Source organism: Lingula anatina, chromosome 6, assembly GCF_051362555.1.
Source record: "Lingula anatina isolate TDL-2025a chromosome 6, LinAna3.0, whole genome shotgun sequence".
NCBI lineage: Eukaryota > Metazoa > Brachiopoda > Lingulata > Lingulida > Lingulidae > Lingula > Lingula anatina.
The window spans coordinates 21,325,302-21,345,228 of record NC_141772.1 but is presented as its reverse complement, the minus strand read 5'-3'; the positions used below and the strand labels follow the sequence as shown (position 1 = coordinate 21,345,228).

The window sequence follows — 19,927 nt, the reverse complement described above, 5'->3', positions numbered from 1 at the left end:
AAAACTATCTACAGTTTTACTATTCTGTTTTAATATTTCAAAACATATACTTTTAGGCATTAAAACCTGTTCTAATGTTTACACTGCATTTGTTAAAACGAACGATAATTAATTATCCCCTAGCAGCTTCAGTAGGCGTGACAGACATATAAGCCGCTTAAGTTAATTGCAATTTAGCGAGAATCTCCTTGGAGATAGATCGATCCAAAGTTAGTACGATAGGGCTTGGGAATGGTCCCTTACCTTATGCTGTGTCAAATGAATGTGCATTGCTTTCAGTTATGAATATTCATTGAGTCCGTTTATATTTCCAGATGTAGTATGTCACGTGATAAGAAATATAAAATTGCTTTGAGTGTGAGATTTTGTATATACGGTTCATGGTGTGAAATAAAAAAAGAACTCACAACATGCGATAATCAATATTTTTCTTAGAATGTCTTATACTTGTCTTACAGGCATAGTAGCGATAGAAGATGACACCAATATAACTATAACATTAGGACGGCAGCAGTATCCAGATGGACAGATGACGGAGGTCGCCTATAACGGACAGATGTTCTACAACGGTGACGATGTAACTGTCACACTTAATCGATACGGAACGATGCAAATACAGGCAGCCAACGCGAACGATCTCACAGGCTCTCATGTCGTCTCCGACAAACCGGTGGCGGTTTTCAGCGGCAACAAGAAGACGAATGTGGGCAGTGGGAACACACAGGATCATCTCGTGGAGCAAATGACCCCCGTGAACACATGGGGGAAGACCTTTGCAACCGTGCCCATTCCAGGAAGGGATCATTTTAAACCCGGAGACGTGTTTCGATTCGTTGCCAGTGAAGACAATACGACTATCTCCATCACTGGGATACCGCAGGAGCCAGACGCTCAGCTCAATTTAAGTCGAGCCGGAGACTTCGTGGAAAAGATAATCGGTGCCAGGTTCAGTAATGTGTACACACTCATAACGGCCGACAAACCCATCATGGTGGTCCAGATCGTTCAGAGTCAACTCGGTTTCAAGGAGCCATCCGATCCTGCCATGATTCTCATACCACCCATAGAACAGTACGAAGCCGACTACGCTTTCACCACGCCCAAATATAGCCTGGGTTCCTATGAAAATTACCTCATGGTCATTGTCAGGGCCAATGAATCGGATGGACTGCAGTTCAACTTGGATCATACTGATGATTATAACATCACTTGGTATGACATCCCGGGTACGGAATACCGCGGGAGCCGATTCCAGGTCGATGAGGGGACCCACGTGTTAAGTCACGTGTCCAGCATCAGTACGTTCGGGGTTTTCATGTTTGGTAGCGCGGTGTGGGAGTCCTATGGCTTTCCTGGAGGCATGAGACTGGCTCCCATCAACAAGGTGGGTAACTTGAATTTAAAGGCTGAAAAAGATTAGTCAGACACGTTAGGACAATAAAATCATTGGTAATTGAAAAAGTTCAATTGAAAGTTAGTTATTGAAGTAAGGTCGTTATTAAAGTAAGGTCAAGGCAATAAGACGCTAATACAAATACGCTGTCTATTATAGGGTGTGGTCCTGCTTTCGTTTTCATGAACTCAATTCATCTGAATAAGTTAAAGAGTTGCATTTAATGTACGGGAAAGCGTATTTTAACCCTACAAGTTTACATCCCCCTGTAAATAGTTTTATATTGGAAATCGCAATTTTTCATATTTCAGATGGACTAATGGTGTCCGAATATTTTTTCTGCCACCACATGATATTATGTTAAGTTTGGTACGTACAATTTGAAAATTGCGGTCACGATTATTTTGATGGCGATAGCTTAACGAAGAAAATTTAAAAAATGAACAAAAATTAAAAATTTCAGGCATGTAGTCCAATACCGATGGTGGTGGGTGACAAATTTGACAACGACTGTGACGGACGATTGGACGAGGAAATATGCAACAACAGAATAGGTGAGTCTTTGCTTGTGGAACTTGCGTGAAATCCGCAGAGAGAAAACAAACGAGCAAATTATCAGACCATTAAACGTCCTCAGATATAAGTTTGCACTTGAGACGTGACCCCTGTTTCACAAAGAATCTTAAATCCGTAGTCGACTAGCTCGGGCTGGGTGACCTAGCTAGGTCGACTACGCTGAAGTCGACTAGGAGTGTTTCACAAAGAATCTAACATCTTAGCTTTGCGTGCTTACCGTAGTCGACGCGCACGAGAAACTCTTCAAGAAAAGGAGGTGTAAAATTGCAAAAATTTCACAAGACATGACGTTTCATGGCCTCTTTCGGCCGAGAACGATCGTTTATCAACAATAAAAGTCAGCCAAAACACAAACAAAGTTTGTTTTTGAACTTTATTGATTAGTTTAACTTCAATACAACTTCAAAGTAACAGTTAAACATTAGATTGTCGTGGAACACTGCTGACGGACGTCTAGCGGTCAAAAAAAATAAACAAACACGCGAATCGGCTGGGTAAAGTGGCATTTTATTTTTTATTTCAATATTCCATAAATGTCAGTGCTATTCAGGATATTATAACACAATATCTTGAAGGAGGTATGTTCTTTCCAAATTTTTGTTGTTTATGCTCTCATTTACCGAGTTTTAGTTGAGCTTGCCACCTTAAGTCTCCTCCCGAGGAGGCTAGACATCGTCGACTAGCAGCTAAGAAAAAAACGACGTAAGCGACCTTTTAGATTCTTTGTGAAACGGGACTTAGTGACGTAACGACTTAATTACGTTGGTAACCAAGCTCTTAGTCAGAGAAACCGACTTAAGTTTTTTTGTGAAACGGGGGCCTGGTTCTTTGGTGGCTTTGCTGTCTTGTCTTAGCAAAAGATACTCACAGACTGTGTCCTTAAATGTCCTAATACAGTTTAACTCTCTTCACAGATGACGACGGGGACGGTGTGCAAGATGAAGATTGTGCTACTGTAAGTTTTACACTAGTTCTAGACCTTGCATTCAATGGAGCGGGGCCAGACGCGCGCATATAACGTACTGAATCTGGCCACAGAACTGTATACTCGTATAACTGACTTCGCATGTTATATATAACGGACAAAATTCACCAGTCCCAATAATTACTAGTACGTTACACGCGTATGCACTGCATTGTATTGTACTACAACCATTTTTTCACTTGATAAATCCCTCATCCTTAACCTTGAGCCCAGGTTCAGGTTCCAATAAACTATAAGTGTTTTTTTTTTTAATCAAATAATGCTTTAATTGTTTGTTTGTTTGTTTGTTTGATTTATTGATTGATTGATAATACATTTCAGGTGTGCCCCAATATCACAAGGGTGCCCGGGGATGGCATTGACAACGACTGTGATGGGCGGCTAGACGAGGAAATATTCGGTAATGGCGTCGGTAAGTCCACTTGGTTTATTCGTTTGGCAATTTGAGAGTGTGCAGTATTTTCTTATAGAACTTTTAACAGGTCATTTTGGTATCATTTTAGAGAATCGATGGAGTTAATTGTGGTATGAAGAAGGGTAACGTGGTAGACCATTTTATTGCAATTTATTATGCTCAAATACTGGACATACGAAGTCAATTTTATCAGCAGCGGTTCACGCGGCACCTCCTTTAACATGCCACCCACTCTCGGAAAAAATATAAATAATGAAATGAAACACAATTTTCCTCATGTTCTTCATGTTGCAGTAAAATTGTTGTTGTACATCAACTATTCTATCAACATTAATCTCATCCACGCGTCATCACAAAGTCCTTGATGTGTCACTGTATATAAATATTTTTCCCTTTTTTTCACAATATAATTTATGAAAAATAAATTTGCATCTTCTTCAGACGATGACGGGGATGGATATATAGATGAAGACTGCGCATGCCCAAATATCCCCATGACTCCAGGAGATGGCGTGGACAACGACTGCGACGGACGAACAGATGAAGAAATCCTAGGCAATCAAATTGATGATGATGGAGATGGTCGTATAGATGAAGATTGCTCTTGTCCTAACATCACAATGACTCCAGGAGATGGCGTGGACAACGACTGTGACGGACGAACAGATGAAGAAATCCTAGGCAATCAAATTGATGATGATGGAGACGGTCGTATAGATGAAGATTGCTCTTGTCCTAACATCACAATGGCGCCAGGAGATGGTGTGGACAACGACTGTGACGGACGGACAGATGAAGAGATCTACGGCAATCAAATTGATGATGATGGAGATGGTCGTATAGATGAAGATTGTTCTTGTCCTAACATCACAATGGCGCCAGGAGATGGTGTGGACAACGACTGTGACGGACGGACAGATGAAGAAATCCTAGGCAATCAAATTGATGATGATGGAGACGGTCGTATCGATGAAGATTGTTCTTGTCCTAACATCACAATGACTCCAGGAGATGGTGTGGACAACGACTGTGACGGACGGACAGATGAAGAGATCTACGGCAATCTAATTGATGATGATGGAGACGGTCGTATCGATGAAGATTGTTCTTGTCCTAACATCACAATGGCGCCAGGGGACGGCGTGGACAACGATTGTGACGGACAGACAGATGAAGAGATCTATGGCAATCAAATTGATGATGATGGAGATGGTCGCATAGATGAAGATTGTTCTTGCCCTAACATCACAATGGCGCCCGGGGACGGTGTGGACAACGATTGTGACGGACAGACAGATGAAGAGATCCTAGGCAATCAAATTGATGATGATGGAGACGGTCGTATAGACGAAGATTGCTTTTGCCCTAACATCACAATGACTCCAGGAGATGGTGTGGACAACGACTGTGACGGACGGACAGATGAAGAGATCTACGGCAATCAAATTGATGATGATGGAGACGGTCGTATAGATGAAGATTGTTCTTGTCCTAATATCACAATGACTCCAGGAGATGGTGTGGACAACGACTGTGACGGACAGACAGATGAAGAGATCTACGGCAATCAAATTGATGATGATGGAGATGGTCGTATAGATGAAGATTGTTCTTGTCCTAACATCACAATGACCCCAGGAGATGGTGTGGACAACGACTGTGACGGACGGACAGATGAAGAGATCTACGGCAATCAAATTGATGATGATGGAGACGGTCGTATAGATGAAGATTGTTCTTGTCCTAACATCACAATGGTGCCTGGGGACGGCGTGGACAACGACTGTGACGGACAGACAGATGAAGAGATCTACGGCAATCAAATTGATGATGATGGAGACGGTCGTATAGATGAAGATTGTTCTTGTCCTAACATCACAATGACTCCAGGAGATGGTGTGGACAACGACTGTGACGGACGGACAGATGAAGAGATCTACGGCAATCAAATTGATGATGATGGAGACGGTCGTATAGATGAAGATTGTTCTTGTCCTAACATCACAATGACCCCAGGAGATGGTGTGGACAACGACTGTGACGGACAGACAGATGAAGAGATCTACGGCAATCAAATTGATGATGATGGAGATGGTCGTATAGATGAAGATTGTTCTTGTCCTAACATCACAATGACTCCAGGAGATGGTGTGGACAACGACTGTGACGGACGGACAGATGAAGAGATCTACGGCAATCTAATTGATGATGATGGAGACGGTCGTATCGATGAAGATTGTTCTTGTCCTAACATCACAATGGCGCCAGGGGACGGCGTGGACAACGATTGTGACGGACAGACAGATGAAGAGATCTATGGCAATCAAATTGATGATGATGGAGATGGTCGCATAGATGAAGATTGTTCTTGCCCTAACATCACAATGGCGCCCGGGGACGGTGTGGACAACGATTGTGACGGACAGACAGATGAAGAGATCTACGGCAATGAAATTGATGATGATGGAGATGGTCGTATCGATGAAGATTGTTCTTGCCCTAACATCACAATGACCCCAGGAGATGGTGTGGACAACGACTGTGACGGACGGACAGATGAAGAAACTTGCGGCAATCAAATTAATGATGATGAAGACGGTCGTATAGATGAAGATTGTTCTGAAACAGTTGTTACTACCACAGCAGACTTCACTTCTGGAACACAATCGCAATATTTCGATACTGCTTTGTCAACGGAGACATCAAACCACATTTTCCAGTCTACAACACATTCTGGGTCTCAGGACGATTCTTTCACTACACAGTCGGACAATCAAAGTGCTTCATCTGCAACCACGGAATATTCCACTATGGCGGATACAACCTTAATCCGTGGTGATATTTCGACCACAGAAAGCTCTGATGAGGTGATGATTTTTTTTTAATTTGAAAAATATCTTAGTGACTCTTTGCAATTTTATGTCTATTACCCTTTATCTTTACCCTTCGTACCTTTTACGTCTTTCCATTTTTTATGTAAAATGTTGTGGCAAACACTTTCCGTAATGGTACCTCTGCACTTTGCCTTTAGCCTAGTAAACCATTGTATGTTTTACTATGTAAATAAAAAGATATTCACGAAAAATCCCATCATACAATTACTAGTATTGATTTTGCTTGCATTTTCAGACTTGCTCAAGAACAATAATGGTACCGGGAGACAGAATCGACAATGACTGTGACGGACAGGTAGACGAGGAATTGTGTAGCAACAATATAGGTATTTTATCATAAATTTTAAAATATTTTATTTTTTGGTGATGGGTAGCTGTAGCACTTTAATTCAGATAGGGCCTACTTGTAGTCTTAAATGCGGATCCTTTTTTCAAAACAAAAACTGAAAATGTTTCAAGTAAAAGAGTGAAACAATACGTGTTGTGCATTTCTCACAACAGTTATAATCCAAGTATTATAATCACAGTAGTGGCATTACGTACGTCCATTTACGGTTAAGGTGTAGGTTCAATTTATTTTGCAGACGACGATTACGATGGTCTGATAGAGGAAGACTGCGCATGCGTGCCGACCACTATGGCAGTTGATGATGACGAAGACAATGACTGCGATGGACGTAACGACGAGGAAATATGTGGCAACGGCCTTGGTGGGTAAATCACGAGAAACCAGTGTCTTTGTTACTGACTTATGTCCTGTGCTTTTTATCTTGTACCTATACTTTTTTTGTGTTTCATATATCGTGAGTGAGAAAATAGGCCAAATAAAACCCCCCTTAGCAAATATGCAAACATTGAGAAACGTCTAATACGGAAAGCTCTTTTCGATTTCGTTCAAATTTTCACTTTCTTTTTTATGTCTTTTATCTACTGTGTTAAGTTATTTATTAGAGTTGTTTTTTTATCTTTGTACAGTGTATCTAACTACCTACATGCATATATCTGTCTACATGTATCTTTCTATCTATCTATCTATCTATCTATCTATCTATCTACCTGAAATGTGCATCGGAACCAAGATTAATGTCAATTTGATGAATTATTATTATTATTATTATTATTATTATTATTATTATTATTATTATTGTTGTTGTTGTTTGTATCAGTAGTAGTTGTTGTAGTCATGGTAGTTGATTAGATATAACTTTATATATTGTCACTGTTTTATATTCTGATGAGCCGTAGGGCTTAAAGGTTTAATAAATTGAATTGAATCTATCTGTCTGTCTGTTTGCCTGTCTGTCCGTCTGTTTATCCATTAAAATGTTTGTTAATTACAGATGATGATGGCGATGGTACTCAAGACGAGGACTGTTCAAGTATTTTCATTCCTCCGACCACAGACGAAGTTGCAACCGTGGAGTTGACTACCAGAGAACCCCCAACAACAGAAGCGGTAATGATGTTTTGCCAGCACAAATTGGACAGAAATGATTATTTAATGTCATCTTTGGTACTGCCCCGTTCTCTTTTTGTACCTTTACTATTGACCAACATAACATTTTACCGGGTAAAATAGTGCTCATGGCAAATATTATTAACTTCAAAGATCTATTCTTTTGTTTTTTTTTTTCTTAATTTTTTCACCAAGATATTTTTTCCCTCTACATACAGTTGTATTTTAACCTTGCTTTTTCCCCGCCAGGTGTGTACGAGAACACTGATGGTACCCGGAGACGGCATTGACAACGACTGTGATGGACAGATAGACGAGGAAATGTGCAGTAATAATATTGGTAAAGCTTTTTAAAATACTTGAAGTCTTCATCAATAGTTCACTTAATATGAAAAAGAAGAAAATGGGTTAAAAAAGTATAACAAAATAAAATTCATTGTGCTCCAGCAGTCGTTAGAAAGACCAATCAAATGTAAAGTTGAATTATACTGGTTGCCTTATTACAGACACACTTTAATAAAATTATTTTGATTAAATCAGTGTTATCCCGTACGTTGATGTAGAGTTTAGATGTACATTTAAGTCATTTTGCAGACGATGATTACGATGGTCTGATTGAGGAAGACTGCGCATGCGTGCCGACCACCATGGCAGTTGATGATGACGTAGACAATGACTGTGATGGACGTCACGACGAGGAAATATGTGGCAACGGCATTGGTGAGTTCATCACATCAAGTGAGTCTACCACAGGCTCACTGAATTGTGTGCTTTTCATGATACTAGTACCTTGTTGCAAATTATGTACCGGTTATGAGTACATGTAGGCCTACTTCTACCAAATTATACTAGAGCATCGTGGGCAAATAAAAAAAAACTTCGAGAAACGTCTGTTACTTGAGGCGTCGTTGAATCAGTTATATCTTTATCTCTCTTTTCTTTCACTTTCCTTTAAAATAACTTATTTTGTAATTCATTTACGTCGTTTTCAATCTCTCTGTCAGTACAAGTCTCTGTCTGTCTGTCTGTCTGTTTGTCTGTATGTGTGACTGCTTATCTCTCCGTCAGAACACGTCTCTCTGTCTGTTTGTCTGTCTGACTGCGTGGCTGTTTATCTATCTTCATTTTATTTCTTACAGATGATGATGGCGATGGTACTCAAGACGAGGACTGTTCAAGTATTTACATTCCTCCGACCACAGAAGAAGCTACCACAGCGGAGTTGACCACAAGAGAACCTCCAACAACAGAAGCGGTAATGATGTTCTGCCAGCCTGAATAGGACAGAAATGTTTTTTAAGTCAATTTTGTTATTGCCCCGCTCTGATTTTATACCTTCTAATATTGGTCATTATAATTCTTTTTTTTTTTTTTTTTTTTTTTTTTTGCGGGTAAAATAATTCCTATCGCATATATACAGACTTGACATTTAATATGGAATATTTCAGTTTCGAAGGTATGCCTAGGTAAAAATGCATTCTTTTTTCAAAAAACTCCGATCTCATATAAGATATGTGAATGGAGAAGTGTGTAGTCAGGTGTGTCGCTTCCAATTAACTGAATACCAGGTTAGTTGCGCTGCTGCATTATGTAATATGCAGGGATTTAATTGGGTAGTGCTCCTTTCGGCAGGTCAAATCTTGGCTTTGGCAAAGCATGGTTCTGTCAAAAAAGTATCCATAGGTCGGCAACTACTGCATAGTAGAATTTGAAATTTTGCATGCAGGTGGTCGGTTTTGCAAGGTGTAAAATGAGCTATGCAGTGCTCTGCATATTTGTTTATCTGTGGCAGAATGGCGCGAAAAAGACAGACATTGCCAGACAGATAATTGCGCCAAACGAAACGGTCCGCACAGTTTTATAGAGTAATGCCCAGACTGATGTACCTACACAGAGGCCACAACCAACGTACTGAAATCTTACCACCAGGGTACAGGACCCACTGTCTGTCGGGATATGCTATTGCAACTAAACAAAAACCACCCAGTCCGTTCAGATTGAGGGGTAAATTGCGACCAAAACGCATTTTTCAAGGCCCTTAGCGAACACCAATCTGGTTTTAGCTGGGTAGAATACCAGACGACCTCAGGGGAACCCACTGTAAGCAGCAAAACATCGTTGTATGTTTCTCTAATGAATTGGGGACCCTGATCGTTTCTGAGTTGATCACTGAAACTTCGTGACTTTCTTTATTGAGGTCAGATTTCACCAGTACCGCTCAACCAGTCAAAACAGAGTTTACAGACATCCAGAAGAGGCCAACGACTAAGCGTGTGTCGCGTCTAAAGTGACAAAGGTCATTAACAGCGTCAGTAATTGGAATGGATACCACATTGGTGCCAAAACACCAATGATGGTCATCCACGAAAACCTGAACCAGATCAAATAAAGGAATAATCTGAGAACCACTTGACTATCATTTGATAGGCGGCACCTTAGGAAAAAATTTAGGTTGCACGGTGGAATTCCCCGTACACACATAGCACTTTTAATAGCAGATTACTTACAAAACCAAGGGAATGAGCAGCTACCTTGGTAATCAAAATCGCCATATTTGAACCACATAGACCATATGTGGGTAGGCCATTACTCGCCGAATCAATGGCCTACATGTCCTACAACAAAACTGGACCAAATTGGACAGATTTTGACCGATGCATGGAATGTTATCCCAGATTGAACTCTAAAAACCTAACCCAAGGAATGCCTTGCCACTTGAGAGCGCTGGTAGCAAACAGAAGAGGTCAAGCGTAACAGCGACCGTTACTGTGACTAGACACTGACATGGGGGTTCTTTGTGAGGCGTGTATCTCTTTTACAGAAAATAATTTGGAAAATATGGTGATCCAAAATATCTCTTTTAATTGTTGTCGTATGACATAGAATAGGCAATGTGTTTTTGTTTGCTTCTCTGGCGAATTCCATTAATGAACTGATGTCACAATGACATCAAAGAGATAATTAAAAGTTATTAAAACACGATTTTAATCCTTATTTTCATTTATCAGTCAGCAAAATAGAAAAAAACTGATGAAAAATGATTTGGAAAAAAATATTCCATATTAAATGTCAAGTCTGTAATTAACTTCAAAGATCTCTTATTTTGTCTTTTTAACTTGATTTTTAACCAAGAGTTTCTCTTCCCTCTATATAAAGTTCCATATTAACTTTGCTATTTCCCCGCCAGGTGTGTACGAGAACATTGATGGTGCCCGGAGACGGCGTTGACAACGACTGTGATGGACAGATAGACGAGGAAATGTGCAGCAATAATATTGGTAAAGCTTTTGTAAATAAAGAGTTTGTATCCTGGACCCTTAATTCAAATAAAAACAATGAAAATGATTTAACAACAATATAAGAAATGAATGAAATGTGCTGTAGCAGTAGTTACTAATTATAAGTCCAATCAGAAGTATACTTGGGTTGTAGTTATTGCCTAATTACAGACAAACAAAAACTATTATGATTATAAACTACCGTTATCACGCACCTTCATGTAGGGTTTAGATGCACATTAAAGTCATTTTGTAGACGATGATTACGATGGTCTGATTGAGGAAGACTGCGCATGCGTGCCGACCACCATGGCGGTTGATGATGACGTAGACAATGACTGCGATGGACGTCACGACGAGGAAATATGTGGCAACGGCATTGGTGAGTTCATTGCAAGTATGTCGCACCACAGGCTTAATGAATCATGTGCTTTTTATATGATACCAATACATTGTTGCTAATTATATAACGGTTATGAGTACACCTACCGAATTATACGAGAACTTCACTGGCAAATATAAAAACTTCGAGAAACGTCTATTACACTAGGCGGCGTTCGATATCAATTATGTCGTTATCTCCCTTTCAATCATTTTCCTTTTAAAGAACTCTATTCAGTCATTCATTTACGTTATTTTCTGTCTGTCTATCAGTACTCGTCTGTCTCTCTGTTTATTTGTCTGGCTGTCTTTGCCACTTTTTATTTATTTTCATTTATTACAGATGATGATGGCGATGGTACTGAAAACGAGGACTGTTCAAGTGTTTTCATTCCTCCGACCACAGCAGAAGCTACAACAGCGGAGTTGACCACTAGAGAACCCCCAACAACAGAAGCGGTATGTTCTTGACTGCATGAAGTGGGCATAAATGTTCATTAAAATCAATTTTATTGTTTCCCAGTTCCATTTAAATATAGTCGGTACCGATAATAATTTTTTTTGATGCGTTAAGGAATGCTTTTCACACAGTTTATGACCTCACAGGCTTTGTTTGTCTTATTAACGAATTTTTCGAACAAATATATTTTCTACCCCTTCTTATGTTTAATATTATCATCTCCCCTACCAGGTCTGTACGCGAACTCTCATGGTACCCGGGGACGGTGTTGATAACGACTGTGATGGCCAAATAGACGAGGAAATGTGCAGCAATAATATTGGTAAGGCTTTTATTGGAATATCTATTTGCGGATTGCAAGAAAAGATTCAAAACATCCTAAAAGAATGATATCTATTTTTATGTAAAATGAAAGAAAGAAAGAACTGAGAAGGGAAAGTATTTTGTTGCATCAACTTGTAGGACAGCTTATGTACTACTGATATGAAAATCATTTAAATTGCTTCAAACCTTATTTGCAGACGATGACTACGACGGACTGATAGAAGAAGACTGTGCATGCCTGCCGTCCACCATGGTGGTTGACGATGACATAGACAATGATTGTGATGGACAACACGACGAGGAAATATGTGGCAACGGCATTGGTTAGTTCCAAGCTTATAATAATCAGATACCTTCATGTCTAATTTCCTCAAATTTATTCTCAGTGCTTTCTTTATATTAAACCCGCATAAATTATTACTTTTCTACACGAGAAGATACTTGATTTTTGTATGGGGTGGGGCACAAGACTGAATAATATCTCGTTTTGATCAGTAAATGTAAAACAAAAGACGGGGACCGTTTTATTATAATGCTGTGTATGCAAGGTAAAGGGATGAGAAAAATGGTTTGATCTTGTCTCGTTCCGTTCTTCTTGAGGGGAGAAAGTGGTGGTAGGAGTTCCCCCGGCACCATCATTGCACTTAAGTTTCTCGGTACTTTCGGAGAAAAGGACTATAAGATATTTAACAAAAAACTTTAATATTTATTTTCTTTCATCAGATGATGATGGTGATGGAGTTCATGATGAAGATTGTGATAATGTATTTATGACGACAGCAATACCGACTACCGATTACCCTACAACCGCAGAACACTCAACAACCGAGGAACAACAGACGACCACAGAAGCACGAAAGACGACCGAACAACCTACAACCATTGAACAAGAAATAACTACAGAGCAACCAACAACCACGGAAGAAAAAACAACCGTACAAGAACAAACAACAATTGATCTACGAACAACATCTGAGCAAAAAACGACCACGGAACAACAAACGACCATTGAACAACAAACAACCACTGAACAACCAACAACTGCGGAACAAAGAACAACCACGGAACGGAGAGCGACGACTATAAAACAGACAACTACGGAAGAAACAACGACAACAGAACAACCAACAACCAATGAGCAGCAAACGTCCAAAAAACAACAAACTACCACGGAACTGCAAACAACCACGGATCTACAAACAACTGCTGATCAAAAAACAACACTGGGACAGCCAACAACAACCAAACAAACAATAACTACGGAAAGACAAACGACCACTTATCAACAACCAACCACGAAACAAAGAACGACTGTGGCACAGCAAACGACCACTGAACAACATACGACAACAGAACAACAAACAACGACGAGACAACAAACGACCACTGAACAACAAACAACAATGGGACAACCAACAACTACTGAGAAAGCAATGACTACAGAACAACATACGTCCACTGAACAACAAATTACCACTGAACAAATGACGACCCCGAAACAACAAACAACCACAGAGCAACCAGCTCCTGTTCCATCGACTACAACTGCTCCTAAAACAACGTCAGGCCCTTCAACATCCCAGCATCCAACCACGACCAAACATACCACAACAATCAAAAGCACGTCCCCAAGCTCTACCAGTAGGAACACGCCTCGGACAACAACAACAACAACAACAACAACGTCCCCAAAAACATCCTCGACCTCTACAACAACCACAACAAAACCAACCACAACAACTCTCTTGGTGACTACAGCAACGGCAACGACACCGACTCCTCCTGGTGTCGGAACAGCGGTGGGATCACGTGGTCAAATGTGCTTAGTGAACAGTGACGGAAGTTTAAGCTCCGATGGCACAGTCGCCATCACTGCCATCGCAACTGGTTTGTCTGCTCTCCTGCTTTCACTCTGCTGCTGTGGCTGCTGGTTTTTCTTGTGTAGGCGTCGTCGTCGGAAACGGAAGTGGGTGGACAGTGAGACCGACTACAGCGGGGATTGGAGTTCAAGTGCGGCGATGGCAGGACATCACCACGCACCCCTCCCAGCCTACCAGTCCTGGACCGCGCCTGCGTACAATGGCGGATCTTACGGTGTTGGAGGACTGCCCGGTGGTGTAATGACAAAAGGCGCTCTTGCTGGCGGAGCTTTTGCTGTTGCGAATTGCAAAATCGGGGCTTGCGCCAAGGGGGCATGTGAGCACGGCCCCCGTCTTCGCCATCGCTGTTCACGTGAGAGCTCCAGGGCAACGTCTCACTCCCATTACCGCGACGTCAGCCATTCACGTGCCCTCGTTCCTGTATCCCATAGCAACCACGTTTGCAATGACATGCATGTCACCACAGCAATGAAGAAAGACTGTCATGGGAGAGAATGTAGAAACGGCGTCGCTTCCTGCTCTTGTAGCGATGGTTGTATTGTTGACAACTCCTCTAGTTGCTGCCAGCGTGGTTGCAGTGGTCATGCATGTGACGTCACTAGCGCCAAAATGTGTCTTCACGAGAACAGCAATTATTGTGCCCGTTCAGCCCACAACGCTAGTGCATTCACCATGACAGAAGATCGTGCTAGAAAGCCACTTATTGATGAAACCACTCAACATGATGTAAGCTCGGACGTTACATGTGAGGAGCGCCGTGGCGGCAACGTTTCTGAGGCAGTCGGTTCCAAAATGTCTTCCCATGGGCTCCACACCGGATATGACTACAATGTGATTGACATCAAGGGCACTGCCCCTGTAACCACACGTGATGACCGCAATGACGCAACTAGAAGTGTTTCTAAAAAGTATCGCTGGAGCGATCAAGATGGCGGAGGATGGGAGGGTTACGACCTTGACCGTCGCGACGACCTTGACCGTCGTGGCGTTTCATACAGTTATTATCAAGATGGCTCGGATGGTTCGAGAATCAAACGCAGCAAACTGAACGGCAATGTCGTATACAGACAGCGGGATGCCAGCGCAATGTACAGACCAGTCGAGACGTCGGCGAGATATAACGTTATGTCCCAAAGAGTTATCAGGGAATGGAATGAGCGAGATGGTTGGACTCAGCGGGTCGCTCTCATAGCTTTGCCATCTGGATCAGCAGAGGAAAAATAGGGCGTCAGCTGGTTGAAAAGCTAACTTATACTTGAGCATATATCACGAAAAACAACAGATCTTCTAAGACAATTTTCAGTGCCTAAAATTGAAAATGTTTCTGATAAGGATAATGGCGTAAAATTTAGGTAATAAGAACACTGCGGTATGTTAGGATCATTTTGACTCTTTTTCATTTATTAAAAGCCGAATGAAATAGTATACAAACCCTTGAGAAGGACCCTTTCTCGAAAGGAGTAAAAACTTCTTTTACATGCTGATTTGACTATTAGTCTTTACATCACCTATATTTGATCTTGATACAGTGCACCAAACAGTCACATTGCACACTGACGGATTCAGAGTTTTTAATACCCTCCGGCAGGGGTCTATGTAGTTTGTTAGGGAATATAATTTAATTTTTTTCCAACTGCAGGGACCCCTGCCGGCGGATAGGTTTCTAAGGACGTATAAGAAACGATATAACAAGCATTTGGCCTATAAGATTCCACTATGTTTATGGAAAAATAATTGCTTCGATTTAATATCTTATAACCGTCACAAATCAGACGAATACTTTCTTTAAAGGCTTTATTACAAAATGAGATGATATCTTGCCTACAGCATAGACAGCATTACAAGCATTTTGCGCGCCGATGAAATTTCACTATGTTTATTCGCTGTAGATAACTTTAGGTGACATAATTGTATAAATTTCTTCCACTCGTTATCACTAATACCGCCTTAATATCTAATATTATAATTATCTTTATTGTACGTATATTGTGTTGAAAGGCACTTATTTTGTGGATGTATACATATAATTGTGACATTTATAATTCTGTCAGAATAGTGATTTAGTATAGCGTTTCATGGTATATGAATGTTTTTGATTTGAACCACCTTTTAGTTTATTTCCCTGAATAATTTATTAAAACTTTTAATCAAGTTTTGTAATTATTAATATAATTATTAATACAATTATTTATGTATTGTGAAGTATGCAGTTGTGCATTATACGTTGTACTTTATTTCTTCCACTGGGAGTATTTAAACTTAAATTTACTCACATGAACAGTTGTAAGAAGCACTAGGATATCAAAACGGCAATAGAAAAAAGACTTTTCCTTTCCTTCTGCAAAGGTTCAACCCACTTACATAGTCCATGTGCATGGCAATGTCAAATAAGATGACAGTTTTAAATATCTGTCTAAATGGCAATTGTGTTCGTAGCTAATGTAAACAATAGCAGATTAAACCTTTTAACAATATGCAGTGGTTTACTTGTAAGTTTATCTGTGCGTGACACGGACGCTTGCTAACGCCCTTCGTTGAACTTTGAAAAACCTTGGCGTCAACGATTGTGGGGACGACGCCATCAGATAGAGTATGAAGGAACGTGTTAGTGTGTAGGTAGAAAAAGTGTAATGATCTTTTTGCCTGTCCAATCCTGCCGATCTTTTAGGAGTCTCTTGTGTTGGCAATTTAACGGCCAATCTCACAATCCAGTCCACAAATCTCCTCACTTATCAGTTCGCATTCAAACAATGCTTCTTAGTATTTTTCGCTAGTCTGTAACATTATTGGTAAATTTTAGCAGACTTTGTTGACCGGTCACGCCCATGACTGGTACCAGTTCTAGGTCGCTTGGCCCATAAAACGAAGATGAAATTAAATAGATGTATGTTAACTGGTACTATGTGGTTTAAGACCGAGGTGGCTGATGACGGAACGATTTTCGTCATCTACAGCGGGAATAAGCAATGAGGATTTCATTTGTGGTTCTAACATTGATAATTCTGGTAAGAAATTTGTGATCATCGTTTTATATCTGTGTCTCGCTTTTCGATATAATTAATGGGAAAGCTGCAGATGTTTCAAGGGAAAAAGAACGATGCATATTTTATTTCGAAATTCAACTTGAAACTCATACTTTTTAGTTTTTCCCCTTTACTGTGAAGCGCACAGGTTTCTACGAAAAAAGCGTTTCATTCTATATATTTTTCTTATTTCAACATACAGAATTTGTCCGTACAGGATTCAATGTGGGGAATGACAGTACAAGGAAAAGTTTAAGTACAAGGAAAATATGAACAAACTGGTGCCTGGGTCCTAGCAAAGCTAAGATATTTAAAGTGGCCTTCTAATCGTTTGTACATGTATAATGGGCCAATTTGGCATTAGAACTCGGGGCATTTATGATTGTTGCGGACCAGAAATTTTGAGACTTTTTGGTACTTAAATCCCGTCAGCCATCCTTTTTATGGTTAAACTGATTGTACACTGAAATGAGTGAATTTATCTTCAACTGATTAACTTTTTTCGTTTTCTTCGAAGTGCCACTATGGCAGTGGGCAGACGGTTTTGCGATTATACGGTAAGTAAAGAACTACAAAAAATAAAAGTAGATTTTACATGATATTTAAGTCGATTTGGAATTTATATTAAGCCTTATCAAATGTTTTGCAAATACAGCCTTAACTGTCTGAAATAATATTCCGTGGGTGTTATTAATTTTAATTTTAATTTGATCTCAAAACTAAATTCTTAATTTATTTATTTATTGTATTATTTTATTATTTTACTCTGTATATTGCTCCAAAAGGAAAATGATTTCCGATTTTTATAATTGGCTAAATAAACTCTTATCTTATCTTATCTTATTATCTTATCTTATCTTATTGCTTCGACAAGTAATTTGTCTGATAATCAAGCGCAATGACCGATTTGCTCTTATCGCACCTGTCACAGTGTAAATGTTCTCATTCATAATCATTTTAGTCAGGATGCAATCGACAAATACAGCACCTGCGCCCCTTAATGTGAAGACCAATGGTGGAATCCCCTCAACTGTGGATGAGACGCTTAATGGTAGGTACATTATGCGTTTATAATGCACGGTGAAACCCCACGAGAATTAACGAGAAGATGATTAAATGTAAATAATATCATGTGTCCGTCCTCTTTCTTTTTTCTCTTTCTTTCAGTGTCTTTAATTTTTATTTATTTATTTATTTATTTATTTATTTATTTATTTTTGGTCGCTAACATAGTCCTACGTAGTAATTTAATTTCCAATCTACACACATAAGGCATTAATTTCTCGTCATCATATACAAACCTTAACAAACATTCCAGGTCTACAGTAATATTGAACTCGTATTTTCTTTACTTCAGGAGAAGAGGATCAATCAGAAAACTCGAACGAACCTGCACGTGGCCAGCCTGAGAGGGAAACCGTAAATGCCCTCAGAGGAACACCAGACTCTGTTCCGAACGCACCTTCGGTCCACGACCACCCCGGTAAACCTCGCGTTCGTGGAAATCTCGCGACATCTGCCGCGGACTCCGTGGGATCCGTTCCTGATGTCCCCGATGTTATAGAACCTCACAACCCGTTTCACTTGTTCAGCGGTTGATTGATAAAAGCTATTTGACATTTGTTTCAATCAGTTGCAGCGGCAAAATTGATAAAGGAGTCTTAGCCTATTTACATGGACTCGAGTTTTGCATGGACGCAAGTTAAGTGGAAAAGATGATGGCCAACATTATGAAAGTATGACGTCTATTATTTTCTCTAACTTTTGATAAAGTTTTTATAGGCCTACTTCTATTAATGTGTCAAGAAAAACAACATTGTAAAGCTTTTAAGGTCTTTTTTTATAACTAAATTCAAAATGATGTTTATGTTTTAATATGAAATGTCATGTAAGCTGCAACTGCAACTCCGTGAAAGGAGCCCCGGTAATATCAGAAAAAAAACAATAATAGGAAGATTGTTTACATTCAGTAAAATATGACTAGTGGCTACTTTGAATTAAGATCAATTTACAACAAAACCAAATAATTTCTGAGTAAAAGTATTCTAAAGAGACTTATGTATCATACATTTTAATATGTAAAAGAAAATAAACGTTTACAATTCGGCACAAGAAATTCTAAATGAATCTAACAAATACAAAAAAGTAACGGGGTTGAGAAATCATTTCCTACAAGGAATGGACTCCTTTTTGATAACTGAAGACAAATTCAACATAGGGCAGAGCTCATAACCACGTGGAGGGAGAACACAGCCGGTTATGAAACTTAGAGCTTGCTCGCTCTCTCTCGCTCTCTCTCTCTCTCTCTCTCTCTGTATGTGTGTGTTTGTATGTGTGAGAAGCCTTGGTCCCAACTACATTTTGGACGCACGGTTTTAAGGTTCCTTGCGTCCTGCTAGGACGTAGCTAGATCGCACGTAGCGGCTGTTGATCATGTCGAAAAGTTTCTACGTTCTGTTTGCGATGGACGTGCTCCTCACGCACGAACTCCCACGTTTTGCCCATTTTTTTGGCCGTAGACCACACGTAGCAGCCCGTACGTTCGGTTGGGACCTAGGCTAGATAAAGGATATATGCGTGCGTGCACGTGCGTGTTTTTGTGTTTGTGTGTAACAGAGAGACAGAGAGAGAGAAAGAGAGAGAGGAAGTTACGAACTGGCTACGTTCGTAACTTTAGCTATACTTTGCACACAACATTTGACGTTTCTCATTATAGCTACTCTTACAACCGGTCGTGCGTGCTTCTACGAGCGGTTTGCGTGCAAAAAATTGGACAAGTAGTAAGATACACGCACGTGGAGCGTACTATTTTTGGTGGACGCAAACACGACGCAAAGCACGCAGCCCGAAAACTGACCGGCC

At 40.1% G+C, this 19,927-nt stretch overlaps 3 protein-coding genes across 3 annotated transcripts; all 3 read left to right on the top strand.

Moving 5' to 3' along the window:
• The first annotated feature begins 436 nt into the window (after positions 1 to 436).
• LOC147761339 (uncharacterized) lies at positions 437 to 7,987 on the top strand. Its single transcript, XM_087016001.1, has 9 exons — positions 437 to 1,384; positions 1,857 to 1,947; positions 2,884 to 2,924; positions 3,276 to 3,366; positions 3,811 to 6,236; positions 6,499 to 6,589; positions 6,848 to 6,973; positions 7,604 to 7,727; positions 7,969 to 7,987. The coding sequence occupies exons 1-9, from the start codon at positions 437 to 439 to the stop codon at positions 7,985 to 7,987; spliced, it is 3,957 nt and encodes a 1,318-aa protein (XP_086872127.1).
• LOC112042687 (uncharacterized) lies at positions 7,974 to 16,516 on the top strand. Its single transcript, XM_087015848.1, has 9 exons — positions 7,974 to 8,059; positions 8,314 to 8,439; positions 8,859 to 8,974; positions 10,907 to 10,997; positions 11,254 to 11,379; positions 11,722 to 11,837; positions 12,070 to 12,160; positions 12,360 to 12,485; positions 12,886 to 16,516. The coding sequence occupies exons 1-9, from the start codon at positions 7,987 to 7,989 to the stop codon at positions 15,264 to 15,266; spliced, it is 3,246 nt and encodes a 1,081-aa protein (XP_086871974.1). The 5' UTR covers positions 7,974 to 7,986; the 3' UTR covers positions 15,267 to 16,516.
• A 374-nt stretch (positions 16,517 to 16,890) lies between these two features.
• Positions 16,891 to 19,396, top strand: LOC147761338 (uncharacterized). Its single transcript, XM_087016203.1, has 4 exons — positions 16,891 to 17,047; positions 17,583 to 17,622; positions 18,027 to 18,116; positions 18,423 to 19,396. Exons 1-4 carry the CDS (start codon positions 17,009 to 17,011, stop codon positions 18,662 to 18,664), a joined length of 411 nt encoding a protein of 136 aa, XP_086872329.1. The 5' UTR covers positions 16,891 to 17,008; the 3' UTR covers positions 18,665 to 19,396.
• The last annotated feature ends 531 nt before the right edge of the window (positions 19,397 to 19,927 follow it).